Raw genomic sequence first — 26,256 nt, forward strand, 5'->3', positions numbered from 1 at the left:
TCATTGTCGAGGAAAACTGTCCCAACCTCTCCTAGCTAACCTGATAATTGAAGTTTTGCATTCTTGAAACCATTTTCCAAAATCTCTGCTGCACCTCTCCAATGAATTCACATCCTTCCTATAGTGCAGAGCCCAGAACTGTGCACAATACTCCAGCTGAGGTCTGACCAGTGTCCTGTATGGGTTCAGCAGAACCTCCTTGTTCTTATCCTTTAAACCGTCATTAATAAAGCCTAGAATACTGTTTTGCTTTATTAACAGCTCTCTCTCTCTCTCTCTCTCTCTCCCTCTCCCTCCTCTGCCCACCATAAGCACCTACATGCACCATTTAGAACAATACACCCTATTTTATTTTGCCTTTCCATGTTCTTTGTGCCAAAGTGGATCCACCTGTCTGCATTAAATTTCATCTGCTACCTATCCACCTGCTCCAGCGGTGTCAATTTTCTTTTGAACTTCTACACTGTCCTCTTTACAGTGTATAATTCTCCTAGATTTGGTGTCATCCACAAACTTTGAAATTGACCCCTGCACACCAAGATCTATATCATTAATGTGCATTTGGAAAATCTGTAGTTCCAATACTGCCCTGGGAACTCCACAATAAACCTTCCTCCAATAAGAAAAATATCCATTGACGATTACTCTTTTTCCATATCCCTCAGCCAATTTATAGCAAAGCTCCTACTGGTCCTTTTAGTCCATGTGTTATTACTTTCCTCACATGTCTGTTGTGTGGCACTAAATTGGGCACCTTCTAAATTGGGCATGTACATTGTCCATGTACACCAAATCATCTGCCTTGCCCTCATCAGTCGCCCTTGTTACTTTAAAAAAAACTCCAGCAAGTTTGTTACACATGATTTTCTCTTAACAAAGCTGACTCTTCTGAATTAACCTAGATTTTTCCATATGACTGTTAGTTTTATCCTGAGTATTTTTTTTCTCGATATTTCCTCATGACTAAAATGAAACTGACTGCTCTGTAATTGCTGTACCAAGTTTTTGAACAAGGGCCTAATGTGTCAAATTCTACAGCCCTCCACGCCATTCCTGATTCCAGGGGAGATTGAAAGATTATTGCCAGTGCCTTTGAAATTTCAACTCTCACTTCCTCCAGTATCCTTGAAGGCATCTGATCCGGTTCTGGTGCCTTGTCAATTTATAGCAGTGATGCTTATCAAATACATTCTCCTCATAAATTTTAATCCCTTTTAGTGATTGAGTTTTCTTCTTTATAATAATGACCTGGGCAGCATTTGTCTTGTAAGTAAAGATAGATGCAACATATTCATTTAATGCCGCAGCTATGCATCTTTCGTGCATGTGTACAGCCCCATTTTGGTCCCTAATTGGCTCGACATTGATCCTGTATTTTTGATGCTGAATGGAGAATAGTCAAACCCACGTTACAATATCACTGCATCCAGTCAGTAACCAAAAACTTTATTTTCCTGCATGGTTTTAAAAATGTCTGATTGCAAAAGAATGAAAAAGTGCCCATCTTTTGTTGGGAAGCTTTATTTTCCTGCAGATCAAGTTAATCAAAAGGGATTAAAATTTCGGAAAGCAATGAATAGTTTTTGCTAACATGTCACTCTGCACCCAGCAAGCTGTTAGCTGCAGCAGAATAGTTTCTATGCTTTGCAAATTCTGACAGGGGAGAAGTCAGTATTATGTTTTCTCAAGATCTCATCATATGCACTCCAAAAGGTCAGAGTGATAGCGTGGACTCAGCATCAGTGCGCTTGGCCTTCACATTGCCAGAGACAAGTGAATCAGCTAAGTTAACCATGGTGGTACAGTCAGGTTAATGTGGAGTCATGCAATATTATCACAGGCTAAGTGGTATCCTATGTTCATAGTGTTAAAACTTGATTTCTTCTCCCCGATCTTCACAAACTTATTCTTTCCCAGAGCTTTGAGGCACTCCTTTCTGTTGCAATACATAAGAGGTGATTTTGCAAACTCTTCCTTTCAGGGAGGAGTGGGCATAGAAAGTGGCCTTACTACAGAGCTGTACACTACCCCCATTAAGGGTGGTCAGGATTATGTTTGCTCTAGTACGTAGTCAAGGGGAAAGAGGTTGTTTGCAAGCAAACATCAAAAAGTATTTATGGCAGCAATCACAATGCCCTCAATGACAGTTTGTATTTGTATGATACAGTTTATGATATCCTGAAGTTCACAGGAGTATCATCAAATAAAATCTAGCACAGAGCCCCATAGAGAGATAATGGATCTGATTTCTGCTCACAGGGTGAGGGATAGCAAGAGTCAGAACACTTCCTGGTTGGAATAGATGGACAAAATTGGTTCCAATGCTTCTGGACCCACATTGGAGGCTGCTGACACAGTCTGTTTAAAAAGCTGACATTGTTCTCTGGGATCTCATCCCAGTTGTTTTGTTAAGGTTTATGTCCTTTTGCATTTACCCCTCACACCATATCAGCCCGTATTCATTCACATGACCCCATGCTCACTCACACTGACCCATGGCCCTCAATTACTCCCATGCACTTTATAGCCTGATTGTCAACTTAATGCAAATTCATACAGTTGTGGCCAAGCCCCATACAGTCCCAATTGCTAAATGTCACAAAACCGACTAAGGGCAGACCTCAAGCAAGGATGAGATAAAATAAGGATTTAAATATAACCATTCATGAAAGCCCATTCAAAACTTGTTGAAAACCTCATCACTATATCCAATCCTTTGGATGTACTTCATCCTAAAGTAGATGAAAAAGATATGTCAGAATCACAGGTACATAAATCTTAGTGAGGTCTGAAGCACAACTCCAAATGCATTATACATTTGTGCCATCATTTTCACTTTATTTGAATTCTTCATCAACCCTTATCAGTTGCATTTTGGGATTTTCTCTCCCTCTCTTCTGAATACTTTAGTTTCTTCACTGGGAGACCTACTTCCTTACCTTCGATATGCTGGAGACCTGGATATGCTTCCAGTGAGCCGAGAATAACAAATTTTCAGAAATGATTTGTAAATTATTTTGGCAATTTGTCCATCCTATACACCCAAAGGACCAACTTTCAATCTTTGAAAAGCAGCAGAATATCACATCATTAGATTTTTTTTCAGATTTTAATTATCAAAATTAATTAATTGCAGAAATTGCAACACCATTTACTTGTAGCCAGTCACATCAAAAAATGCAATACCTATTTAACACATATTTAGAACCTTTAAGAGGCTATTTTTCCTCTTTTTTTTAAAAGAGAGGTTTTAAGACAGAGGTGCCCAGCTGTCTACTTGGCAAGTCAGTAAGGTAAACCCCCTGTGAGGCCCTGGGTTTTGTTTTAAACGTTGGAACAATAGAAGCAGCCCTGATGAGTGTGACCAGTTGTCACAGACTTGGATTTCTGGTTTTTCTTATAGTTGTGGCTTTAAGCAGTTGCTGTTGGAGTCACAACAGGGTAAAATCTGCTTGAGTTTTCAAAAAGTAGAAACTATCTTTTCACTCTCTCAGTTACAGCTAGAAACTGAGGGCTTCTCTCTGTCACTGGGTTAATCTGTGAGACAATTCTGTTTTTCTGAATTTGCATTTTTGCCAAGGGGTGTCTTTATTAGGATGTTACAATATTGGAACAGTTAATTAATAATAGTTACTCTATCTATTATTCTGTTAAGTTTTCCATACATATAAAAACACACTGTATATTTACATTAACTTTTACAATAAACATCTCAAATATAACTGTAAAAGGTTTATAATCAATGTGATACATTTCATTTTTACTGATACAATATTTACTCTAATAATTCTCCAAATCTGGGAATTAGTTAGCTGAGAGTTTTTTTTATTAATATCTGTCACATGAACCCAGGTTTGTGAACAGAGGGAGTGAAATCTTACAGAATGACGTGGGCTTTGGAAAGATTTGTGACATAATTGAACAGGAGGTCTAACGAGACTAATCTCAACGTAAGGAGTATCTTGTTTTACCTTTTAGAGTTTGGTGAGTTTGGCAAGCATTTTCTAATCAACCTATTCAGAGATATTATTGCATACTTCATGAGTAAGTGAGATATGAACTCAGACCTTCTGGCTCGGAGCTAGCGACACAAGGGCCCTCTTGCTCTGTCATCTCACTTTTCACAACTGTTGTGGTGAGTTTCTGGCTAGGCAACAATGAATTGCCACTGAAGAGTAATTATTCTTTGTTAAATGCCTTGTCAGGGCCCTATCTATATAATTTATCTTCATCTTTTTATCTTGCAAACTCACCAAACAAGCTAGATACCAAAAAGACTTTCTCTGGAAACCAGAAGCTTCTGTTGGATTCACCTACAATTTGCACTGAATGAGTACCAATAAACAGGGCTCGGTCACTGGCCACACACATCTCACACCCACAGACACTAGGATCCGATATGCACCAAAATCATTGCAGTCAGGTTTGCTAGTGCTACAAGAAAGAGTTTAAATTAGATTGGCGGAGGGGAGGGTGGGATCCTCAACAGCAGAGAGGGAAGTGCAAGGCTGGAAGGAGATACAGTAATCAGAAATAGTAAAGTGAGGAGATGGGTCAGGCTGGAAGATGACAGGATTCTGGATTAGTGGTGCTGGAAAAGCACAGCAGTTCAGGCAGCATCTGAGGAGCAGTAAAATCGACGTTTCAGGCAAAAGCCCTTCATCAGGATTAATTAATACAACTATGGCCACCAGTCCCAAAGGGCTCCCCCACTGTCACCACCGTAACATGTCCTGCCATAATTCCCAAGAGTCGGTCAAGGTTTGACCTCCCTAAGTAGGACCCTCTATATACTGCTTGAGGAAATTTTACTGAATGCAGTTAAAAAATTCCATCCCAGCTAAGCCCTTAAAACTCTGGCAGTCCCTGTCTATGTTAGGAAAATTAAAATTTCCTACTATGAATACCCTATTGCTCCTCCAAGTCTCCCCAGTCTCCCTGCATATTTGTACCTCTAATTCCCTTTGACTATCTGGGGGGCCTATAGTATGATCCCACTAATGTCACCAGCCCCTTCTTATTTCTTAGTTCCATCCACAAAGCCTCAATGGATGATTCTTCAGTTATTTAGTTTCTGATTACTGCTGTGAAACTCACCTTAATCAAAAATGCAACTCCTCCTCCCTTCTTTCCACCACCTCTGTTCCACCTAAAGCACTTGTACCTGGTACATTAAGTTGCCAATGCTGTCCCTCCCTTGGCCATGTTTCTGTAATGGCTCCAATATCCCAGTCCCACATCCTATCCATGCCCTGAATTCACCAGCCTTACCTGTCAGCCCTCTTGCATTGAAATTGATGCAATTTAATCCCACAAGCATTACTTGCTTCCTGTCATCTTCCAGGTAAAAACAATGACTACTGATGCCGGAAACGAGATTCTGGATTAGTGAAAAGCACAGCTGTTCAGGCAGCATCCGAGGAGCAGTAAAATCGACGTTTCGGACAAAAGCCCTTCATCAGGAATTGTGTGCACTTCTGGCCTCCTTCCTGTCAGAAGGATGTTGTGAAACTTGAAAATGTTCAGAAAAGATTTCCAAGAGGACGACTTGAGCTGTAGGAAGAGTTTTCCCTGGAGCGTCAGAAGCTGAGGGGTGACCTTATAAAATCATGAGAGGCATGGATAGGATAAATAGACAAGGTCTTTTCCCTGGGGTGGGGGAGTCCAGAACTAGAGGGCATAAGTTTAGGGTGAGAAGGAGAATATATAAAAGAGACCTAAGAGACAATCTTTTCACACAGAGGGGTGATACGTGTATGGAATGAGCTGCCAGAGGAAGTGGTGGAGGCTGATACAATTATAGCATATAAAAGGCATTTGGATGGGTGTATGAATAGGAAGGGTTTGGAGGGGTATGGGCCAAGTGCTGGCAGGTGGGACTAGATTAGGTTTGGATATCTGATCAGCATGGGCAGGTTGGACCGAAGGGTCTGTTTCCGTGCTGTACATCTCTATGGCTATGACTCTAGAGGGCATCTGTTCAAGGTTAGAGGGGAAAGAATAGAAGGGAACCTGAAGAGCAACATTTTTACACAGAGGGTGGGTATGCACACAGAATGAGCTACCAGCAAAGGTAGTTGATGTGGATACATTAATGACATTTAAAAGGCATTTGGACAATTACATGAATGGGAAAGGTTTCAGAATGATATGGGTCAAGTGCAGGGAAATGGGGTTTGTCTGGATGGACATTTTGGTTGGACCAAAGGGCCTGTCTCCATGCTGTAGGACTCTATGACTCTATAAAGACCCTCATGGCACTTCTCCAATTACTTGCAGGACACTTCTGCAAATTAATGCTGCACTGTGTCTGCACCAGTAACTTGCATTGTCATGGTGCAGCAAAGACACTTTGCGCTCAGGGACACATACCCAGTTTGTGGACTGGAAGAGGCTACATCTCAGGCTCTTTGCTCACTGTTACAGCATTCAATCACTCTGACCATATGTGGTTGCTCATGGCAGATGTTACTTTGTCTTTTTGTGCTTTGCTGCTTCAGCCAGAGAAGCAAAGCTAATATTACTTCTGTCTTGCATTGTCATATGGCACATACACAAAGGAAGGAGCTTAACATGGTTGTCAGCTAGCCTCAGTCAAGTCGAGGGACAAACCTTCACTCTGGTTCCACCTAGTTAATCAATAGCAGACCAGTGGTTTTTGATTTGGCTAGTGAACGAGGGGTCCAGGTCAAGATGCTGAGTTGCGGAGGTAAATGTTGAGCAACCCAACACCCATCTTGACTCTCCTTGTCCTATTGGGGACTGCTTTCCTTCTCAAATGAACCAGGTATTAAGAGCGATGAAAGCGGGTGGCACTTTTACTGTTACCTATTAGGTGGGGGTGAGTCAAGTGAGTGACTGAGCAGCACAGAGGGCATGGAGAGTTGTCATGTAAGAGCAGAATGTGTACTGCAGACTTGAGTGCAGTGTATACTGCAAGAGGTGTGAGTGCAGAATGTGCACTGCACACTCAGAGGTGTGAATGCAGAGTATGCCTTACAGACCCAAGTGTGTGAGCACAGTGTATGTACCACAGACCCAAGGGTGTGAACCTAAAGTCTGCTAATATTACTGATCAGGACATGCATGCAGCAGGTTGTGTACTTTGCTGCAAAATGCTCATAATGGGACTGTATATTTAATTGATCTTGATGTTTCATGTGTGGTATGAAAGCAGATGCTGGAACTGTTCCTAATAATGATGCAGCATTCACAGGCTCCGTTTTGGAAAGATAAATTATTATTCAACTCGTCAGTGCAGTAGCTAAATCTATTTTTCAAAGTAATTGGTTTCCTCAACAGAACTATTGACCGCAAGGTGCCTCACATAATTTTCATTGACCTTGTTGAACTGAAGCTTTTGGGGACTAAGCAGCCTTTTTCTGACTTCATTTCTTTGTAGGTATATTCAAGGTGCCTCATCCCCCAAGGACATGATGATTATAGTAGATGTGTAAGTACTCATTGGTTTAACACACACTTTCTATTGAAGGATCATATTCAACTAAAAAAAATTGTAAACTCTGTTTCCTTCTGCACAGTTTCTGCCATACTTGTTGAGTATTTCCATTCCTTGCTGTTTTTATTGCAGATTTCTGACATCCAAAAATTTATTTTTGCTTTTTAACTTAGCTGGGCACACTGTCTTTCCCTGACAGTGAACCAGCATCCACTGGTTCAGCCTGTGTGTGCTTTGTGCACAACGTTATGTTGTCATTCATTTCACATTGAATTGTAATTTCTGATACATTAATTCACACCAAAACTAGCCATTTAACCCAAAAGAGTGTGGGGAATAGAACTGGAGATTCAATGGGGCCATGTCTGATTTTAAGGTGCAAAACTGACACATGGTTCTTGTGTAGTGGAAGGGAGTGTATGTGCTTGTTATACACAGCAGATGGGTACTCGCATTATTCGCAAAGGCAAAAATTTCTTGAATTGATTTCTGTATCTCTTGAGAGCTTCTCTTCATAGTCCATTTTTGTAGCTCTTAATATCTGCTTTGTCACCGTTTCTTATTCTTTGCCTCTCTTGTAATTACTTGAGGTTCTGCAAATATTAACATTGTTGAATGCTTTCCTTTTTAGTTTCATATTGTTCCTCACCCATTTTAGTTGTCATGGTTATCTTTTTTAGCAAGTAGAATTCTTACCCTTTAGTGGTATAAACTTGTTCCTTATGACATTCAGTTTTGTTATAAACACTTGCACTGATTTTCAGTTGTTTCACGCATATACTTGTTCACACATATATTTGTTCAGTTTACAGTGAACAGTGTCTGTCTCATTCTTTTCAAGTTAGATTCCTTTTTTCAAACATAATATTGAACTTAATTGTATTATGATCACTGTAAGGTAAATTTTCATGCACCATTAGGTTGTAAATCAATTTGGTTAATCACTCAGTATTAAATCTAATATGATATCATCTAGTTCATTCATAAACATGCTGCTTTAGAAAACTATCCCGCATGTAGCAATTCATTACCTTTCTGGCATGTACCTATCTACTTATCCAACTCTGTTTTACTACATGCTTAAACTCAGCATTTATGCAAACTACCAATTTACAGCTACTCCTGCAGTATTTGCACACAATTCTCAGTACAATATTGAATACTTTTTGATTTCATAATTCTATCCATAAAATCTCCAAAACCTCTCATATCCTTGCTCATCATTGAGTTGATACATTCCTTAAGCATTAAAACTAATATCTCTCCTATCTCTGGGGTGACAGTTGGGAGCATTTTAGTGAAAGCAGTCACCACACAATACATTTTAAGTTTGTTATAGAAATGGAGAAAAATGGTCTGGAAAAACAGGTTTTGGATTAGAGTAAAGGAGGTTTTGTTAAAATAAGGTAGGAACTGGCAAAAATAGACTGAGTGCAGATACATGAGGGTAGATTATAGCAGAACATTGTGACACATTCAAACAGGTACTGGGGAGACTACAGGCTGAACATATTCCCTTTAGGGTGAAATGTAAGAATAACAATCCCAGAGAACCCTGGATGTTTAGGAATATTCGGGACTGGATAAAAAAAACAATAGGGAGATGTATAACAGGTGAAAAAGGGAACAAAGCAACAAAGACCCTTGGAGTATGGAAAGTGCAGGGGGATCTCAAAAACAAATAAGAGAGCAGGGAGGGGGAAATGAGAAAATGCTGTTGGACAAGATTGGATAGAATTCCAACCGCAAGTGTATCAAGGGGAAGAGAGTAATCATGGAAAATGTAGGATCCATCAGGGACCAAGGAGGAAATCGGTGAATAAAGATAGAAGACATTGCAGAGTGTTAAATGAGTACTTCACATCTGTCTTTATTGGGGAGGAGGTTGCAAGTACAGAATTTGAAAAGATGGACTGTGAGGCTCGTGAACAGTTTGATTTAGGAAATGAGGAGATATTGGAGATTTAGCAGGTTTAAAAGTGAACAGATCTCCAGGTCCAGATGAGTTGTATCCTAACTGCTGCGGGAGATGAGGAAGAAAATTATAGAGTCCCTGACTCAAATTTTTAAATCATCTCTGGCCACAGAGGAGGTACCAGAGGACTGGAGGACAGTTAATTTGGTTCCACTTTACAAAAATGGTGGTTAAGATAAACCTGGGAACTGAGAGTCTAACATCAGTAGAAGAGGAACTATTAGAGAAAATAGGGAAGGGGAAAATTAATCTCCTTTAAGGAAGCAAGGTTTGTTCAGGGATAGTCAGCCTAACTTTGACAGAGGGAAGTTATGTCTAACAAATCTGGTTAAATTTTCCAAGGAGGTAATCAAGTGTAGAGATTAGATTAGTTTACTTACAGTGTGGAAACTGGCCCTTCGGCCCAGCAAGTCCACACCAACCCACCGAAGCGCAACCCACCCAGACCCATTTACCCTTCACCTAACACTACGGGCAATTTAGCGTGGCCAATTCACCTAACCTGCACATTGTTTGGATTGTGGGAGGAAACCAGAACACCCGGGGGAAACCCACGCAGACACGGGAAGAATGTGCAAACTCCACAGGCAGTCACCTGTGGTGGGAATTGAACCCGGGTCTCTGGCGCTGTGAGGCAGCAGTGCCGTCCATAAGGGTAGGGCATTTGGTGTAGCTTATATGGATATCAGTAGTATCTTTGATTAGGTCCGACATGGGAAACTGATAGAGAATGTAACCATTCATGGGACCTAGGGTACTTGACAAGCTGGATCAAAATTGATATACAGATCATTCTACTTTAACGCGTGTTTCATCAACACAAATTGGCTATAATGTAATTGACGAATTATGGATGTTGTTTGGAGAATGCGAGCTTTCTACTGAACAGGTGTAGTGATTTCCTATTAGCAACCTTTGTTAGCATGATTTTCTATAAGTTTTCCATAACATGATTTTGTATAGCACGAAGTTGCAGAGGAACACAACTGTCGCATTATAGTAGAACGACCTGTAGTAGTAAGAGACAGAGGGTAGTGGTAGGCTGTTTGTGTGACTATAGCTTGTTGTACCACAGGGGTCAGTGTTGTGTCCGCTGTTGATCGTGATATATATACAGAGGAACCTTGATTATCTGAACGACACGGGTGGGGAGTATTTTGTTCGGATAATCGAATGCCGGATAACACAATTTAGCCAAACGTCGAGACCTTGTGATTTTGTTTGGATAATCTGAAATTCAGATAATCAAATGCTGGCTAATTGAGGTTCCTCTGTAAACGATATAGATAAGAATTTGGAAGTGATGATTAGTAAGTTTGCAAATGACACAAAGATTGGCTTGGTAATTGGCAGTGAGGAGCATTGCATTAGATTATAGGAGGAGATTGATCAGATGGGCAGATCAGTTGCAGATGGAATTTAACCTTGATATATGTGAGGTGATGCACTTTAGAAGAACTAATAATTCAAGGGAGTACTCAATGAATGGCAAGACACTAAGAGGTTCAGCGGGATCTTGGGGTGCTTGTGAACTGTGTGCAGTTCTGGTCAGCACAGGAAGGATATGCATGCACTGGAGAGGCTACAGAGTAGATTTACAAGAATGTTGCCAAGGATAGAGCATTCCAATGATGAAGAAAGGTTGCACAAGCTCGGATTGTTTTCTTTAGAGCAGAGAAGGTTGCAGGGGAATCTGATAGAGTGTACAAGATTGACGAACATGGACATGGTGGACAGAAAATAGCCGTTCCCCTAATTCAAGGGTCAGTATCAAAGGGGCATAGTTTTAAAGTGAAAGGTTTAGAATAGAATATCCTATATTGTCATGTGTACCCTATTGTTGAAGTACAGTGAAAAGCTTTTATCCTATCTGCTTCTTATGGTGTCATTGTTAAATAGGACATCATTAAAGGATTGATATCACAGTCAGGCAAAAACTTTCAAATAAGCATGACATTGTAGCAGCTCAGCACAGAGCCTCCGCACATGGTGAGTCTGCCCAGGCCAGACCCCACTTCAAAGCCCATCCCCACAACATTCCAAGACTCCTCTATACCAGCATTCAACTGCTCCAAGATAAGTTCCAGAACTTGATTCCCCTGCACCCATCTCCACCTAGGACTCGCTGCCTACATGCTGCTCTAAGACTTACTGCCCGTGTACTACTCCAGGCCTCACTCCCCCATGCACTGCTCACTACCCTCAAGCTCCTCAGGTGCTCACTGCCCCCATGTTTATCTGGGGCCCACTATCCACATGCGCCTCTGGGGCCCACTGCCCTCTGTGCTCCTCTGGGGCCCACTATCCTCACACGCCTCTGGGGATCACTGCCCTCACACTCACTTTCCTCACGTTCACTGCCCTGACGCTCCTCTGGGCCTCACTGCTCTCGTATTTACCCGGGGCTCACTGCCCTGACGCTCCTCTGGGCCTCACTGCTCTCGTATTTACCCGGGGCTCACTGCTCTCACGCTCCTCTGGGGCTCACTGCTCTCGTGTTTACCCGGGTCTCACTGCCCTCACTTTCTGCTGGGGTTCACTGCCCTCATTTTTACCCGGGTCTCACTGCCCTCACTTTCCGCTGGGGTTCACTGCCCTCGTGTTTACCCGGGGCTCACTGTCCTCACACTCACTTTCCTCATGTTCACTGTCCTGACGCTCCTCTGGGGCTCACTGCTCTCGTGTTTACCTGGGGCTCACTGCCTTCACACTCCTCTGGGGCTCACTGCCCTTGTGTTTACTCGGGGCTCTCTGCTCTTATGTTTAAACAGGGCTCCCTGCCTTCGTGTTTACCCGAGGCTCACTGCCCCATTTACCCAGGGCTCACTGCCCTCGTGTTTACCCGGGGCTCACTGCCTTCATGTTTACCCTGGACTCACTGCCCTCACAATGAGAAAGAAAGAGAATGGAATAGGAAAGAAAAAGAACAGGAGGAGCAGAGGACCTCTAGCAGGAGCATTTAGAGGAAATTGAAAAAAATCTTTCCACCAACAGGGTCATGAGTGTCTGGAATGCACTGCCTTTGAGGACAGTTGAAGCAGATAACCTCATAAACTTGAAAAAATGTTGATGTGCAGATGAAGTGTCATAATATTCAAGGCTATCAGCCTGGTGTGGGAAAGTGGGGCTAGTGGAGGTAGTAGTGTAAAGATATAATGGGCTGAAGGACTTCTTCTATACTGTATAATTCTGTGATTGCTTTCCTTGTATTCCTTGTCATTTTTATGTCTGAGTCCCAAAGTCTTTCAGGCACGTCTGTCACAGTTGCTCGTAACAGAAGTGGAACTTTGTGAAGCTAAATTCCCAGGGGTCATCTAAGTCTATAGCCGAGACTACATTTTGCTCAAAAATAACCCTCTAGGAAAAGATTGGAATGGTCATTTTGGAGACTGGAACAGTTGGAAAGGGAATTTGGAATGCAGGGTAGAGATGAGAAAGGTCAGAGGGTAAGACAGATGTCTGTAGGGAAGATCTCACTCTCCACGGGAGTAGTATTGGCTGATTGGAGGCAAGTGAATGTTATTCCTATGTTCAAGGAAGGGAATAGGGAAATCCCTGGGAATCACAGACCAGTCAGTTTTACATCTTTGTAAGCAAGGTACTGGAAAGGATTTTGAGAGATAGGATTTATGACTATTTGGAAGAACAAAATTTGATTAAAGATAGTCAGCATGGCATTGTGAGGAGCAGGTTATGCCTCACAAGCCTCACTGAGTTCTTTGAGGATGTGACAAGTTGACAAAGGTCGAGCAGTGGATGTGGTGTATATGGATTTCAGTAAGGCATTTGATAAGGTTCTCCACTGTACCCTCATTCAGAAAGTTAGGAGGTATGGGATACAGAGAAATTTGGCTGTCTGGATACAGAATGGACTGGCCAAAAGAAGACAACGAGAGATAGTGGATGGAAAGTATTCCGCCTGGAGGTCAGTGACCAGTGTTGTTCTGCAGTCATCTGTTCTTGGGCCCCTGCCATTTGTAGTTTTTATAAATGACTGATGAAGAAGTGGAAGGATGGGTTAGTAAGTTTGCCAATGACACAAAGGTTGGTGGTGTTGTAGATAGTATCAAGGACTTTTACAGGCTACAACAAGACACTGACAGGATGCAGAACTGGGCTGACAAGTGGCAGATAGAGTTCAACCTGGATAAATGTGAAGTGATTCATTTTGGAAGATTGAATTTGAATGGTGAATACAGGGTTAAAGACAGGATTCTTGGCAGTGTGAAGGAACAACAGGTTCTTCAGATCCACATGTATAGATCCCTCAAAGTTGCCACCCAAGTTGATAGGGTTGTTAAGAAGGCATATGATGTTTTGGCTTTCATTAACAGGGGGATTGAGTTTAAGAGCTGCAAGGTTTTGCTGCAGCTCTATAAAACCCTGGTTAGACCACACTTGCAATATTGTGTCCAGTTCTAGTCGCCTCATAGGAAGGATGTAGATGCTTTAGAGAAGGTGTGGAGGAGATTTATCAGGATGCTGCCTCGATTGTAGGGTTTGTCTTACGAAAAGAGGTTGAGTGAGCTAAGGTTTTTCAAACTGGAGAGAAGAGGGAATAGAGGTGATTTGATAGAGGTGTTCAAGGTAATGAGAGGTATAGATAGAGTAGATAACCAGAGACCTTTCCCCAGGGCAGAAATGGCTATCACGAGGGGTCATAATTTTAAAGTGATTGGAGGAAGGTATATGTGTCAGAGGTAGGTTCTTTATGCAGAGAGTGATGAGTGTGTAGAATGCACTGCCAGTGTTGGTAGTAGAATCAGAGATATTAGGGACATTTAAGTGACTGCTGGATAAGCACATGGATGGGAGTAAATCGAAGGGTGTGTAGGTTCAGTTGATCTTAGATTAAGCAGCATCCGAGGAGCAGGAAAACCAATGTTTTGGGTAAAAGCCCTTCATCAGGAATGAGGCTGGGAGCCTCGGGGGTGTAGAGATAAATTGGAGCGGGGGGCGTGCTGGGGCTGGTGCTGGAGGGAAAGTAGCTGAGAGTGCAGTAGGTGGTTGGAGGTGCAGGTAAATGTGATAGACCGGAAGGGAGAATGGAATGGATAGGTGGGAAGGAAGATGGACAGGTGGGACAGGTCATGAGGGGTTCCTGAGCTGGAAGGTCAGAACTGGGGGAGGGGAAATGAGGAAACTGGTGAAATCCACCTTGATGCCATGGGGTTGGAGGGTCCCAAGGCGGAAGATGAGGCGTTCTTCCTCCACACGTCGAGTGGTAAGGGAGTGGCAATGGAGGAGGCACAGGTCCTGCATGTCCTCAGCAGAGTGGGAGGGGGAGTTGAAGTGATTGGCCACAGGGTGGTGGGGTTAGTTAGCGCAGGTGTCCTGGAGATGTTCTCTGAAGTGCTCTGTGAGTCGGTGTCCTATCTCCTCAATATAGAGGAGACCGCATCAGGAGCAACGGTTACAGTATATGAGATGTGGAAGTGCAGGTGGAACTTTGAGAGATGTAGAAGACTCCTTTGGCGCCTTGGACAGAGGTGAGGGGGAGGTGTGGGTGCAGGTTTTGCAATTCCTGTGGTGGCAGGGGAAGGTGGCAGGAGGGGAGGGTGGTTTGTTGGGGAAGTGTGGCCCTGATGAGATAGTCGCGGAGGGAACAGTCTTTATGGAAAGTGGATAAGGGGTGGGAAGGGAAATGAGGTAGTTTGATTATAATGTTTCAATTACTAGGTTGGCTTCCTGCAGTCAGATTGGCTGCCCAAGCCCTGTCTTGCCTTGGTTAAAAGTTGCATGATGGCTTTGTGGTTTAGATTCTTGCACATTTTAACATCACACCTTATCCAGTCCCACCTTATTGGAGGCTGTTAAAACTCCTCCAAAGTATTTACATGTTATAGAGTGCTTGTTTGAATTAGTTGAGATATTCTGGTTATGATGATAATTGTTTCATTGTAAAAATATTTTAGATAATAAGAAATAAAGGTGATTGAATCAGTGATTTGAGAATTCTCTGGATCTATTTGTAGATTGAGTCCATCAAGTTTACGTACAGATCTATATTTCAGTGTAATCTAGACAATGCATAGATCTGGAAAAAAGTGTGTGTGTAGCATATAGCAAATGTCTGTATCTGTTTGTAACTTTTTTATGTGACTGTGTATATATCTGCATATTTGTATGCATAACTGTTTAAGTGTCCGTGTGGATGTGTGCGCATACTGATATACATGTGTGGGTGGGTGTGTCTATAGATGCATCTCTGTCTCTGTGTGGTGCCTATCTCGTATGCACATGAATGTGTATGCATGTAAGTGTCTATTCCGAGAGGTCACTGCCCTGTGTTTTGTCTGTTGTCAGGAGCGGTAGTGTCAGTGGCCTTACGCTGAAGCTAATGAAGACATCTGTCGTTGAGATGTTGGACACACTGTCCGATGATGACTATGTGAATGTTGCATCGGTAAGTACTGAAATTAACACAAAAATACATGCCTTACCAACTTGGACAGAATATCTTTACGATCTGTTTATTCTGTAAGAGATTATGTGGCTGGTTTGCAATTGGTGGATGTAATGGTGACTGAAATGTCCTGTCATCTCCCTGGATCACAAAATCCCATCAGCTTGTCCAGCCTGTATCAAATTTTGCCAGATGTAAGACAGTTACAAGCCATGGTATTATTCTAGAAAGACCTTCTGGAGTTCAGATGGATGGAGGTTGTGTAATCATTTGGAGAAGTGATCTTATGTCAATCTTTAAATCTGCTTTGATGTTTATGGATACAAATGTTGTATTGAACACATGTAGAGTTTTGAACCCAGCAGAATCTTTTTAGAATTTCCCAGTGTGTCATCCCCAATCGCCACTCCCCCTGTGCTCACTGCCATCATTGAAATGCCTTAACCTCAGTGAGGTCCAACTCCACTGTGATCTGTGATTGGTGATATCCGGTGGGGAAGGTGTAAAGGATTAAAGAGTCAGCACTTTGAGTCTCTCAGCATTTGAAGGTGTCACTAAAAAGGAGCAAACTTCTCCTTCCTCCCCTCCATCAAACCCCCGCCATCTGGTTCTCCTCTCCTATATCTGAGTTTTGTATATCTCACTCCCTCAGTTTCCCCTCACCCCTTGCACGAGGGAGGCCTTTCTGGTTCTGGGAACTTCTCTCACAACAGCTGCAGCCATGAAGTTATACAGTGTAAGATTTATGGAGGTCATGTGTTCTCATGCCTTGGAGTCAGGCATCATGTGGTTGGATTTCACGCAGACAGAATGTTACATGATCAAGCCTTCCAGATTGCCTGTCATTTAACAATTCATCATAAATGCAAAACATCTGCTCCTTTCAAGAAAATGAGAGAAAACTAGATACTTTTTTGGAGCTTGAAACACGTTTCAGAGCCACAAAATCCTTGCCCAAAGCATTTTCAAGTTCTGATTGATTTCAGCCAGTGTTTACTTAACAACAAATAAGGCATCATAGCTCCACCTTACTAGTGGGTTTAAGTAGTATGTGTTTGCACTGAAGGTAGGCACAGGACTGCAGTCAGGTGATCAATCTCACAGCACTAATTTTTTATTTTATTCAGGATTTTGAAAGGGGTGTGAAATGAAACAGTGATGCAGACCTTACTCATATTCTGACGTTAAACGTGAATTTGTTGAATGAGAGAATTAGAGTGGGTTAGTGCAACAGAGAACCTAAGATGGCAAATACCTCTATCAAAACTATCTGAGGGCCTCTTCTTCTTCTTCCAAGACTGGAGATTCAGACAGATCCTATCCACCACCAATCTCCTCTGCCTGGCAGAGCTCATTCTCACACTGAACAACTTCTCCTGTATCTTGCTTCACTTTCTCCAAATAAAAGGTATGGATAGCTGCATGGGTCTCAGCTATATCTGTCGTCTTGTAGGATATATGGAATAGTCCTTCCAACCCACCCCGCCCTTCAAATAATTCATTCTTAATGACTGAATCAGTGCCACTTCTTGCTCATCCAGAACTGGAAAAAAATACTTCTTTCCAATTTCCACTCTACTCTCACATTTACTTGGTGCATCTCTGGGTCTTCCTTTCCCTCCCTTAAGTATCTTGTCACCATTTCCAGAATAGACTGTCCAGTAATATCCATCACAAATCCACAGACTCCTAAAGCTACATTTCTTCACATTCTGCTCCTACAAGAACTCCATTCCAATCTCCGTTTCTCTGTCTCTGTTGCATCTGTACCAATGATGCCAACTTATCACAAAGGCAGTTTCAATATGACTTTTTTTTCCTCAATCAAGAATCTGACCCTTCCCACCGATGTGGTTGATAAAGCTCCCAGCAATTTCCAACCCATTGACACACTTCTGTCTCTCCTGTTCTCCTTCATCCTAGAACAACAGTATGGTTCCACTAGTCACAAAGTCATAGAGTAATACAGCATGGAAACATGTTCGAAACTGCTCCATGCTGACCATCGTGTCCACTCAGCTAGTTCCAATTGCCCACATTTGGTCTATATCCCTCTAAACCCTTTCCTCCATGTACCATCTAAATGTTGTTTTAAATGTTGCTATTGTACTTGCCTATTGTACTACCAGATGGGTACCAATAACCTGGGGGGGAAGTTTGCTAATGCTCTTCGGATGAGTTTAAACTAATTCAGCAGGGGGATGGGAACCTAAATTGTAGTTCAAGAACACAGGTGGTTGAGAGTAGTGAGGTTTCAAGGTCGCAAGAGAGCACTGGCAAGCAAGAAGTTGGTTTGAAGTGTGTCTATTTCAACGTCAGGAGCATTCAGAATAAGGTGGATGAACTTGCAGCATGGATTGGTATCTGGGATTTCAATGTTGTGGCCATTTCGGAGACATGGATCGAGCAGGGACAGGAATGGTTGTATAGGTACTGGGATTTACATGCTTCAGTATAAACAGAGAAGATGAGAAAAGAGAGGGTGGTGTGGCATTGTTAGTAAAGGATTGTGTATTATGGGTGCAGAAAGGACGTTTGAGGACTTGTCTATTGAGGTAATATGGGCTGAGGTTAGAAACAGGAAAAGAGAGGTCACCATGTTGGGAGTTTTGTATAGGCCTCCAAATCGTTCCAGAGATTTAGAGGATAGGATAGCAAAGATAATTCTCAATAGAAGTGAGAATAACAGGGTAGTTGTTAGGGGGGCCTTTAACTTTCCAAATATTGACTGGGAATACTATAGTTCAAGTAGTTTAGATGGGTCAGTTTTTGTCCAATGTGTGCAGGAGGGTTCCTGACACAGTATGTAGACAGGACAACAAGGGGCGAAACCACATTAGATTTGGTACTGGGTAATGAACCCAACCAGGTGTTAGATTTGGAGGTAGGTGAGCACTTTAGTGATAGTGACCACAATTGGGCAGCATGGTGGCCCAGTGGTTAGTACTGCTGCCTCACAGAACCAGGGTCCCAGGTTCAAATCCAGCTTCAGGGGACTGTGTGGAGTTTGCACATTCTCCTCGTGTCTGCATGGGTTTCCTCTGGGTGCTCTGGTTTCTTCCCACAGTCCAAAGACTGGTCAGGTGAATTGGCCGTGCTAAATTGCCCATAGTGTTAGATGCATTAGTCAGAGGGAAATGGGTCTGGGTGGGTTACTCTTCGGAGGGTCAGCGTGGATTTGCTGTAGGGAATCTAATCTAATTCGGTTATGTTTACTTTAGCGATGGAAAAGGATAGGTATATATCTAGTTATAGCTGGGGGAAAGGCAATTATGATGCGATTAGGCAAGATTTAGGATGCATAGGATGGGGAAGAAATCTGCAGGGGGATGGGCACAGCTGAAATGTGGAGCTTATTTCAGGAACAATTACTGCTGGTACTTGATAAGTATGTAACTGTCAGGCAGGGAGGAGGTGGTTGACTGAGGGAGCTATGGTTTACGAAAGAAGTTGAATCTCTTGTCAAGAGGAAGAATAAGGCTTATGTTAGGATGATTTGTGAAGGCCCAGTTAGGGTGCTTGGGTGTTACAAGTTAGCCAGGAAAGACCTAATAAGAGAGCTATGAAGAGCCAGGAGGGGACATGAGAAGTCATTGGCAGATAGGATCAAGGAAAAACTTAAGACTTTTTATACGTATATCAGGAATAAAAGAATGATGAGAGTAAGATTAGGGTCAGTCAAAGATAGTAGTGGGAAGTTGTGCATGGAGTCAGAGGAATTAGGGGAAGCGCTAAATGAATATTTTTCGTCAGTATTCACACAGGAAAAAGACAATGTTGTTGAGGAGAATACTGAGATATAGGCTACTAGACTAGATGCGATTGAGGTTCACAAGGATGAGGTGTTAGCAATTCTGGAGAGTTTGAAAATAGCTAAGCCCCCTGGGCCGGATGGGATTTAGCCTAGGATTCCCTGGGAAGCCAGGGAGGAGATTGCAGAGCCTTTGGCTTTGATGTCTATGTCACCATTGTCTACAGGAATAGTGCCAGAAAACTGAAGGATATCAAATGTTGTTCCCTTGTTCAAGAAAGGGAGTAGAGACAACCCTGGTAATTATAGACCAGTGAGCCTTACTTCGGTTCTGAGTAAAGTGTTGGAAAAGGTTATAAGAGATAAGGTTTATAATCATCTAGAGAGGAATAAGTTGATTAGGGATAGTCAACATGGTTTTCTGTAGGGTAGGTCATGCCTCATAAACCTTATTGAGTTCTTTGAGAAAGTGACCAAACAAGTGGATGAGGGCATAGCGGTTGATGTGGTGTATATGGATTTCAGTAAGCCGTTTGATAAGGTTCCCCATGGCAGGCTATTACACAAAATGCGGAGACATGCGATTGAGGGTGATTTAGCAGCTTGGATCAAAAATTGGCTAGCTGAAAGAAGACAGAAGGTGGTGGTTGATGGAAAATGTTTTTCCCAGGGATTTAGTTACTAATGGTGTCCCACAAGGATCTGTTTTGGGTTCACTGCTGTTTGTCGTTTTTATAACTGACCTGGATGAGGGCGTAGAAAGATGGGTTAGTAAATTTGCAGATGACACTAAGGTCGGTAGAGCTGTGGATAGTGTCGAAGGATGTTGTAGATAAGCTGCAGAGCTGGGCTGAGAGGTGGCAAATGGAGTTTAATTCAGAAAGGTGTGAGGTGATTCACTTTGAAAGGAGTCACAGGAATGCAGAGTACTGGGCTAATGGTAAGATTATTGGTAGTATAGATAAGCAAAGGGATCCCAGTGTCCATGTACATAGATCCCTGAAAGTTACCACCCAGGCTGATAGGGACGTTATGAAGATGTACGGTGTGTTAGCTTTTATTGGTAGAGGGATTGAGTTTCGGAACCATGAGGTCATGCTGCAGCTGTACAAAACTCTGGTGCAGCTGCAGTTGAAGTATTGCATACAGTTCTGGTCACTGCATTATAGGAAGGATGCGGAAGCTTCAGAATGGTTCAGAAAGGATTTACTAGGATGTTGCCTGGTATGGAGGGAAGGTCTTATGTAGAAAGGCTGAGGGACTTGAGGCTGTTTTCATGAGAGAGAAGAAGGTTGAGAGATGACTTAATTAAGACATATAAAATAATCAGGGTGGATATTGAGAGCCTTTTTCCTCATATGGTGATGGCTAGTAGGAGGGAACATAGCTTTAAATTGAGGGGTGATAGATATAGGACAGATGTCAGAGGTAGTTACTTTACTCAGCGAGTAGTAGAGGCGTGGAATGCAGTACCTGTAACAGTAGTAGACTCACCAACGTTACAGGCATTTAAAAGGTCATTGGATAGATATTTGGACGAAAATGGAATAGTGTCGGTTAGATGGGCATCAGATTGGTTTCACAGGTCGGCATAACATTGAGGGTCGAACGGCTTGTACTGCGCTGTAATGTTCTGTGTTTTTAACCACTTTATCTTGCAGCCCATCCCATATATGCATCACTATCTGCATGAAGCAGTTGCCCCTCAGGTCCTTCCTAAATCTTTCCCCTCTCACCTTAAACCTATGTCATCTAGTTTTTAATTCCCCATCCCTGGGAAAAAGACTATATGCATTCATCCTCTCTATGCCCCTTATGATTTTATACACCTCAATAAGTTCTCACTCATTTCCCTACATTCCAAGGGATAAAGTCCTATCCTGGCCAACCTCTCCCTATAATTCATGCCTACTAGTACTGGCAACATCCTTGTAAATCTTCTTTGTATTCTTTCCAGTTTAGCTATGTTAAAAATCACACAAGACCAGGTGATAATCCAACAGTATATTTGAAAGCACTAGCTTTCAGAGCACTGCTCCTTCATCAGGTAGCTGTGGAGCAGGATCATAACTATGTCTTTCCTATAACAGGGTGACCAAAACTGTACACAATACTCCAAGCGTGGCCTCACCAATGATCCATACAACTGTAACGTAATATCCCAACTCTTATACTCAGTGCCTTGACTGATTAAAGCCAGCATTCCAAATGCCTTCTTCACCACCCTGTCTACCTGTTCACCACTTTCAACAATCTATGTACTCGAGGGAATCCTGGAGGACAGGATGTACAATGTATTTGGATAGGCGAGGACTGATTAGGGATAGTCAACATGATTTTGTCCGTGGGAAATCATGTCTCATGAACTTGATTAGGTTTTTTGAAGAAGTAACAAAGAAGATTGATGAGGGAAGAGCAGTAGGTGTGATCTATATGGACTTCAGTAAGGCATTCGACAAGCTCCTTGAAAGTGGAGTCGCAGGTAGATAGGATAGTGAAATGGCATTTGGTCATTTGGTATGTTTTCCTTTATTGGTCAGAGTATTGAGTACAGGAATTGGGAGGTCATGCTGCGTCTGTACCGGATATTGGTTAGTCCACTATTGGAATATTGTGTGCAATTCTGGTCTCCTTCCTATTGAAAAGATGTTGTGAAACTTGAAAGGGTTCAGAAAAGATTTACAAGGATGTTGCCAGGGTTGGAGAATTTGAGCTATAGGGAGAGGTAGAACAGGTCTGGGCTGTTTTCCCTGGAGCGTCAAGAGGCTGAGGGGTGACCTTATGGAGGTTTATAAAATCATGAGGGGCATGGATAAGATAAAGAGACGAAATGTTTTCCTTGGGGTGGGGGTCTCCAGAACTAGAGGGCATAGGTTTAGGGTGAGAGGGGAAAGATATAAAAGGGACCCAAGGGGAACTTTTTTCACGCAGAGGGTGGTACATGTATGGAATGAGCTGCCAGAAGAAGTGGTGGAGGCTAGTACAATTGCAACATTTAAAAGGCATTTGGATGGGTATATGAATAGGAAAGGTTTGGAGGGATATGGGCTGGGTGCTGGCAGGTGGGACTAGATTGGGTTGGGATATCTGATCGGCATGGACAAGTTGGACCGAAGGGTCTGTTTCCATGCTGTACGTCTCTCTGACTCTGTTCCATAACACTCTTCATGACCTTACCATTTACTGTATAAGTCCTACCTTGGTTTGACTTTCCAAAGTGTAACACATTACACTTATCTGTATTGAATTGCATTTGTCAATCCCCAACCCACTTTCCCATCTGATCAAGATCTCTCTCTCTAATTTCTGATAACCTTCCTCACCTCCTAATTTTGTATCATCCGCAAACTTACTAATCACATCAATACTAACTTACAAATAACAAGGGTCCCAGCACCGACCCCTGTTTCACACTACTAGTCACAGGCCTGCAGTCCAAAAAACAACCTTCAACCATCATCCTCTGCTTCCTATTATCGAGCCAATTTCAAATCTAATTAGCTAGCTCTCCCTGGATCCCAAGTGATCTAACCTTCATAACTCGCCTGCCATACGGGACCTTGTCAAAGGCCATACTAAAGTCCATACAGATAACATACAGAGTCCTACCCTCATCTACCATCTTAGTTACCTCTTTGAAAAACTCTAAAAGATTTGTCAGACATTACTTCCCACCCGCAAATCCATGCTGACTATCCCTAATCAGACCTTGACTATTCATTATCTCTCCACCCCGGAAGCTCCCAGCCTCATTCCCGATGAGGGGCTCCTGCCCGAAACATCGATTTTCCTGCTCCTCGGATGCTGTGCTTTTCTTGCACCACTCTAATCTTGACTATTCAAACGTTGGTTGATCCTGTCCTTCAGTATCCTCTCCAACACCTAGCCTATCAGTGATGTCAGGCTGTCACTGATCTGCAGTTCACTGGTTTGTCTTTGCTATCTTTCTTAAACAATGGAACAACATTAGCCATCCTCCAGTCTTTCGGAACTTCTCCAATGAAGTAAAAATGTCTGCAAGGGCATCTGCAAATTCTTCCCAAGCCTCAGACAATGTCCGAGGGTGGACTTGATCAGGCCCTTTTTTCTATTCCACCAATCTCAGATACAAGGTATCATCATTCATCAATTCCAGCACAGTGCCACCACAAAACACATAATGTGATTATTCCCTTCACAACGTGTTGTTGGAGAGAGTAGCTTTTATTTGTCAACTAATCCAGTAAAAACGAGACAATTTTCCTCCAAGACCAAGGGTGCTACATGGACAGCACAACTACACAATTCTACATGGCATAAAGTGCATTAGAAGTGCAAAACACGTAAGTTACAGTGTAATAGAAGAATGATAAATAATAGGTATTTTTCTAGCAGCAATTCGAAGTCATGCAAAGAATTTCAGATGGGAAAGGGTCCGATCATACTGTGTTAAGGAGCCTGATAGCCTGAGGAAGAAACTGGTGCACAGTCTGGCCACGAGAGACCGAATGCTCCGGTATCTTCTGCCAGACGGCAGGAGGGAGAAGAGCTTGAGTGAGGGTGTGTGGTGTCTTCCACAATGCTCTCAGCCTTTCGGATGCAGCGTGTGGTGTAACTGTCTGTAATGGAGGGAAGAGAAACCCTGATGATCTTCTCAGCTGTCCTCACTATCCATTGTAGGGTCTTACGATCTAAGACGGTGCAATTCCTGAACCAGGCAGTGATGCAGCAGCTCAGGGTACTGTATGACCCCTCTGTAGAATGTGGTGAGGATGGGGGTTGGGAGGTGGGCTTTCCTCAGCCTGCACAAAAAGTAGAGACGTTGCTGGACTTTCTTGTCTATGGAGCTGGTGTTGAGGGTCCAGATGAGATTCTCCGCCAGGTGTACATCAAGAAATTTGGTGCTCTTCACGATCTCCATGGGGGAGCTGTTGATGTCCAGCGGACAGTGGTCGCTTTGTGCCCTCCTGAAGTCAACAACCATCTCTTCCGTCTTGTACACATTCAGAGACATGCTGTTGGCTCTGCACCAGTCTGTTAGCTGCTGCACCTCCTCTCTGTATGTTGACTTGTTCCTGCTGATGAGACCCACTACACTTGTATCATCAGTGAACTGTGATTTGACCTGAGCTTCGCTGCACAGTCATGTGTCAGCAGGGTGAACAGCAGTGGACTGAGCATAGAGCCCTGGGAGGCCCCTGTGCTCAGTATGATGGTGTTGGAGATGATCTTCCCAATCCAGACTGACTGAGGTCTCCCAGTCAGGAAATCCAGGATCCAATTACAAAAGGAGGTATTTAAGTCCAGCAGACTCAGCTTTCCAATCAGGTGCTGAGGAATAATAGTGTTAAATGTAGAACTGAAGTCTATGAATAGTAGTCTGACGTAGGTGTCTTTCTTCTCCAGGTAAGTGAGAGCCAGGTGGAGGGTGGTGGAAATGGCATCAGCTGTTGAGCAGTTGGGTTGATGAATGAACTGCAGGGTGTCCAGTGAGAGGGGGGGCAGCAGGGTCTTAATATGCCTCATCACAAGCCTCTCGAACTCCTCCATCCTCAAAATCTCATCTCCCTCCCATGGTAGCTTCCCATGCAATTATAAGAGGGGTAAGACTTGCACTAGAGGAATGATGTGATCAAGGATAGTCAGCATGGTTTTGTGAAGGGCAGGTCGTGCCTCACAAACCTTATTGAATTCTTTGAGAAGGTGACGAAGGAGGTAGATGAGGGGAAAGCGGTAGATGTGGTATATATGGATTTTAGTAAGGCGTTTGATAAGGTCCCCCATGGTAGGCTACTGCAGAAAATACAGAGATATGGCATTGAAGGTGAGTTGGAGGTTTGGATTAGGAATTGGCTCTCTGGAAGAAGACAGAGGGTAGTAGTTGATGGCAAAGGTTCATCTTGGAGTGCTGTCACTAGCGGTGTTCCGCAAGGATCTGTTTTGGGACCATTGCTGTTTGTCATTTTTATAAATGACCTGGAGGAAGGGTTAGAAGGTTGGGTGAGCAAGTTTGCGGATGATACGAAAGTCGGAGGAGTTGTAGACAGTGAGGAAGGATATGGCAGGTTACAGCGGGATATAGAGAAGCTGCAGAGCTGGGCAGAAAGGTGGCAAATGGAGTTCAATGTAGCTAAGTGTGAAGTGATTCACTTTGGTAAGAGTAATAAAAAGATGGATTACTGGGCTAATGGTAGACTACTTGGTAGTGTGGAAGAGCAGAGGGATCTTGGTGTCCATGTACACAGATCTCTGAAAGTTGCCACCCAGGTAAATAGTGCAGTGAAGAAGGCATATGGCGTACTGGCTTTTATTGGTAGAGGAATTGAGTTCCGGAGTCCTGAGGTCATGCTGCAGTTGTCTAAGACTCTGGTGCGGCCGCATCTGGAATATTGTGTGCAGTTTTGGTCGCCATACTATAGGAAGGATGTGGAGGCACTGGAACGGGTGCAGAGGAAGTTTACCAGGATGTTGCCTGGTATGGTAGGAAGATCCTATGAGGAAAGGCTGAGGCACTTGGGGTTGTTTTCTTTGGAGAAAAGAAGGTTTAGGGGTGATTTGATAGAGGTGTACAAGATGATTAGGGGGTTAGATAGGGTTGACAGTGAGAACCTTTTTCCATGTATGGAGTCAGCTATTACAAGTGGGCATAGCTTTAAATTAAGGGGGGGTAGATATAGGACTGATGT

At 43.0% G+C, this 26,256-nt stretch overlaps 1 protein-coding gene across 4 annotated transcripts in view; it reads left to right on the forward strand.

The window, feature by feature from the left end:
• LOC140483931 (voltage-dependent calcium channel subunit alpha-2/delta-2-like) overlaps positions 1 to 26,256 on the forward strand; it is an 839,332-nt gene that overhangs the window by 607,557 nt on the left and 205,519 nt on the right. For all 4 annotated transcript variants that reach the window (XM_072582777.1, XM_072582773.1, XM_072582774.1 and 1 more), the window contains 2 exons: positions 7,403 to 7,453; positions 15,741 to 15,840. In XM_072582777.1, the coding sequence (XP_072438878.1) occupies positions 7,403 to 7,453; positions 15,741 to 15,840 (151 nt within the window). The remainder of the gene's footprint in view (positions 1 to 7,402; positions 7,454 to 15,740; positions 15,841 to 26,256) is intronic.

This window comes from Chiloscyllium punctatum, chromosome 12 (assembly GCF_047496795.1).
Source record: "Chiloscyllium punctatum isolate Juve2018m chromosome 12, sChiPun1.3, whole genome shotgun sequence".
Classification (NCBI taxonomy): Eukaryota; Metazoa; Chordata; class Chondrichthyes; order Orectolobiformes; family Hemiscylliidae; genus Chiloscyllium; species Chiloscyllium punctatum.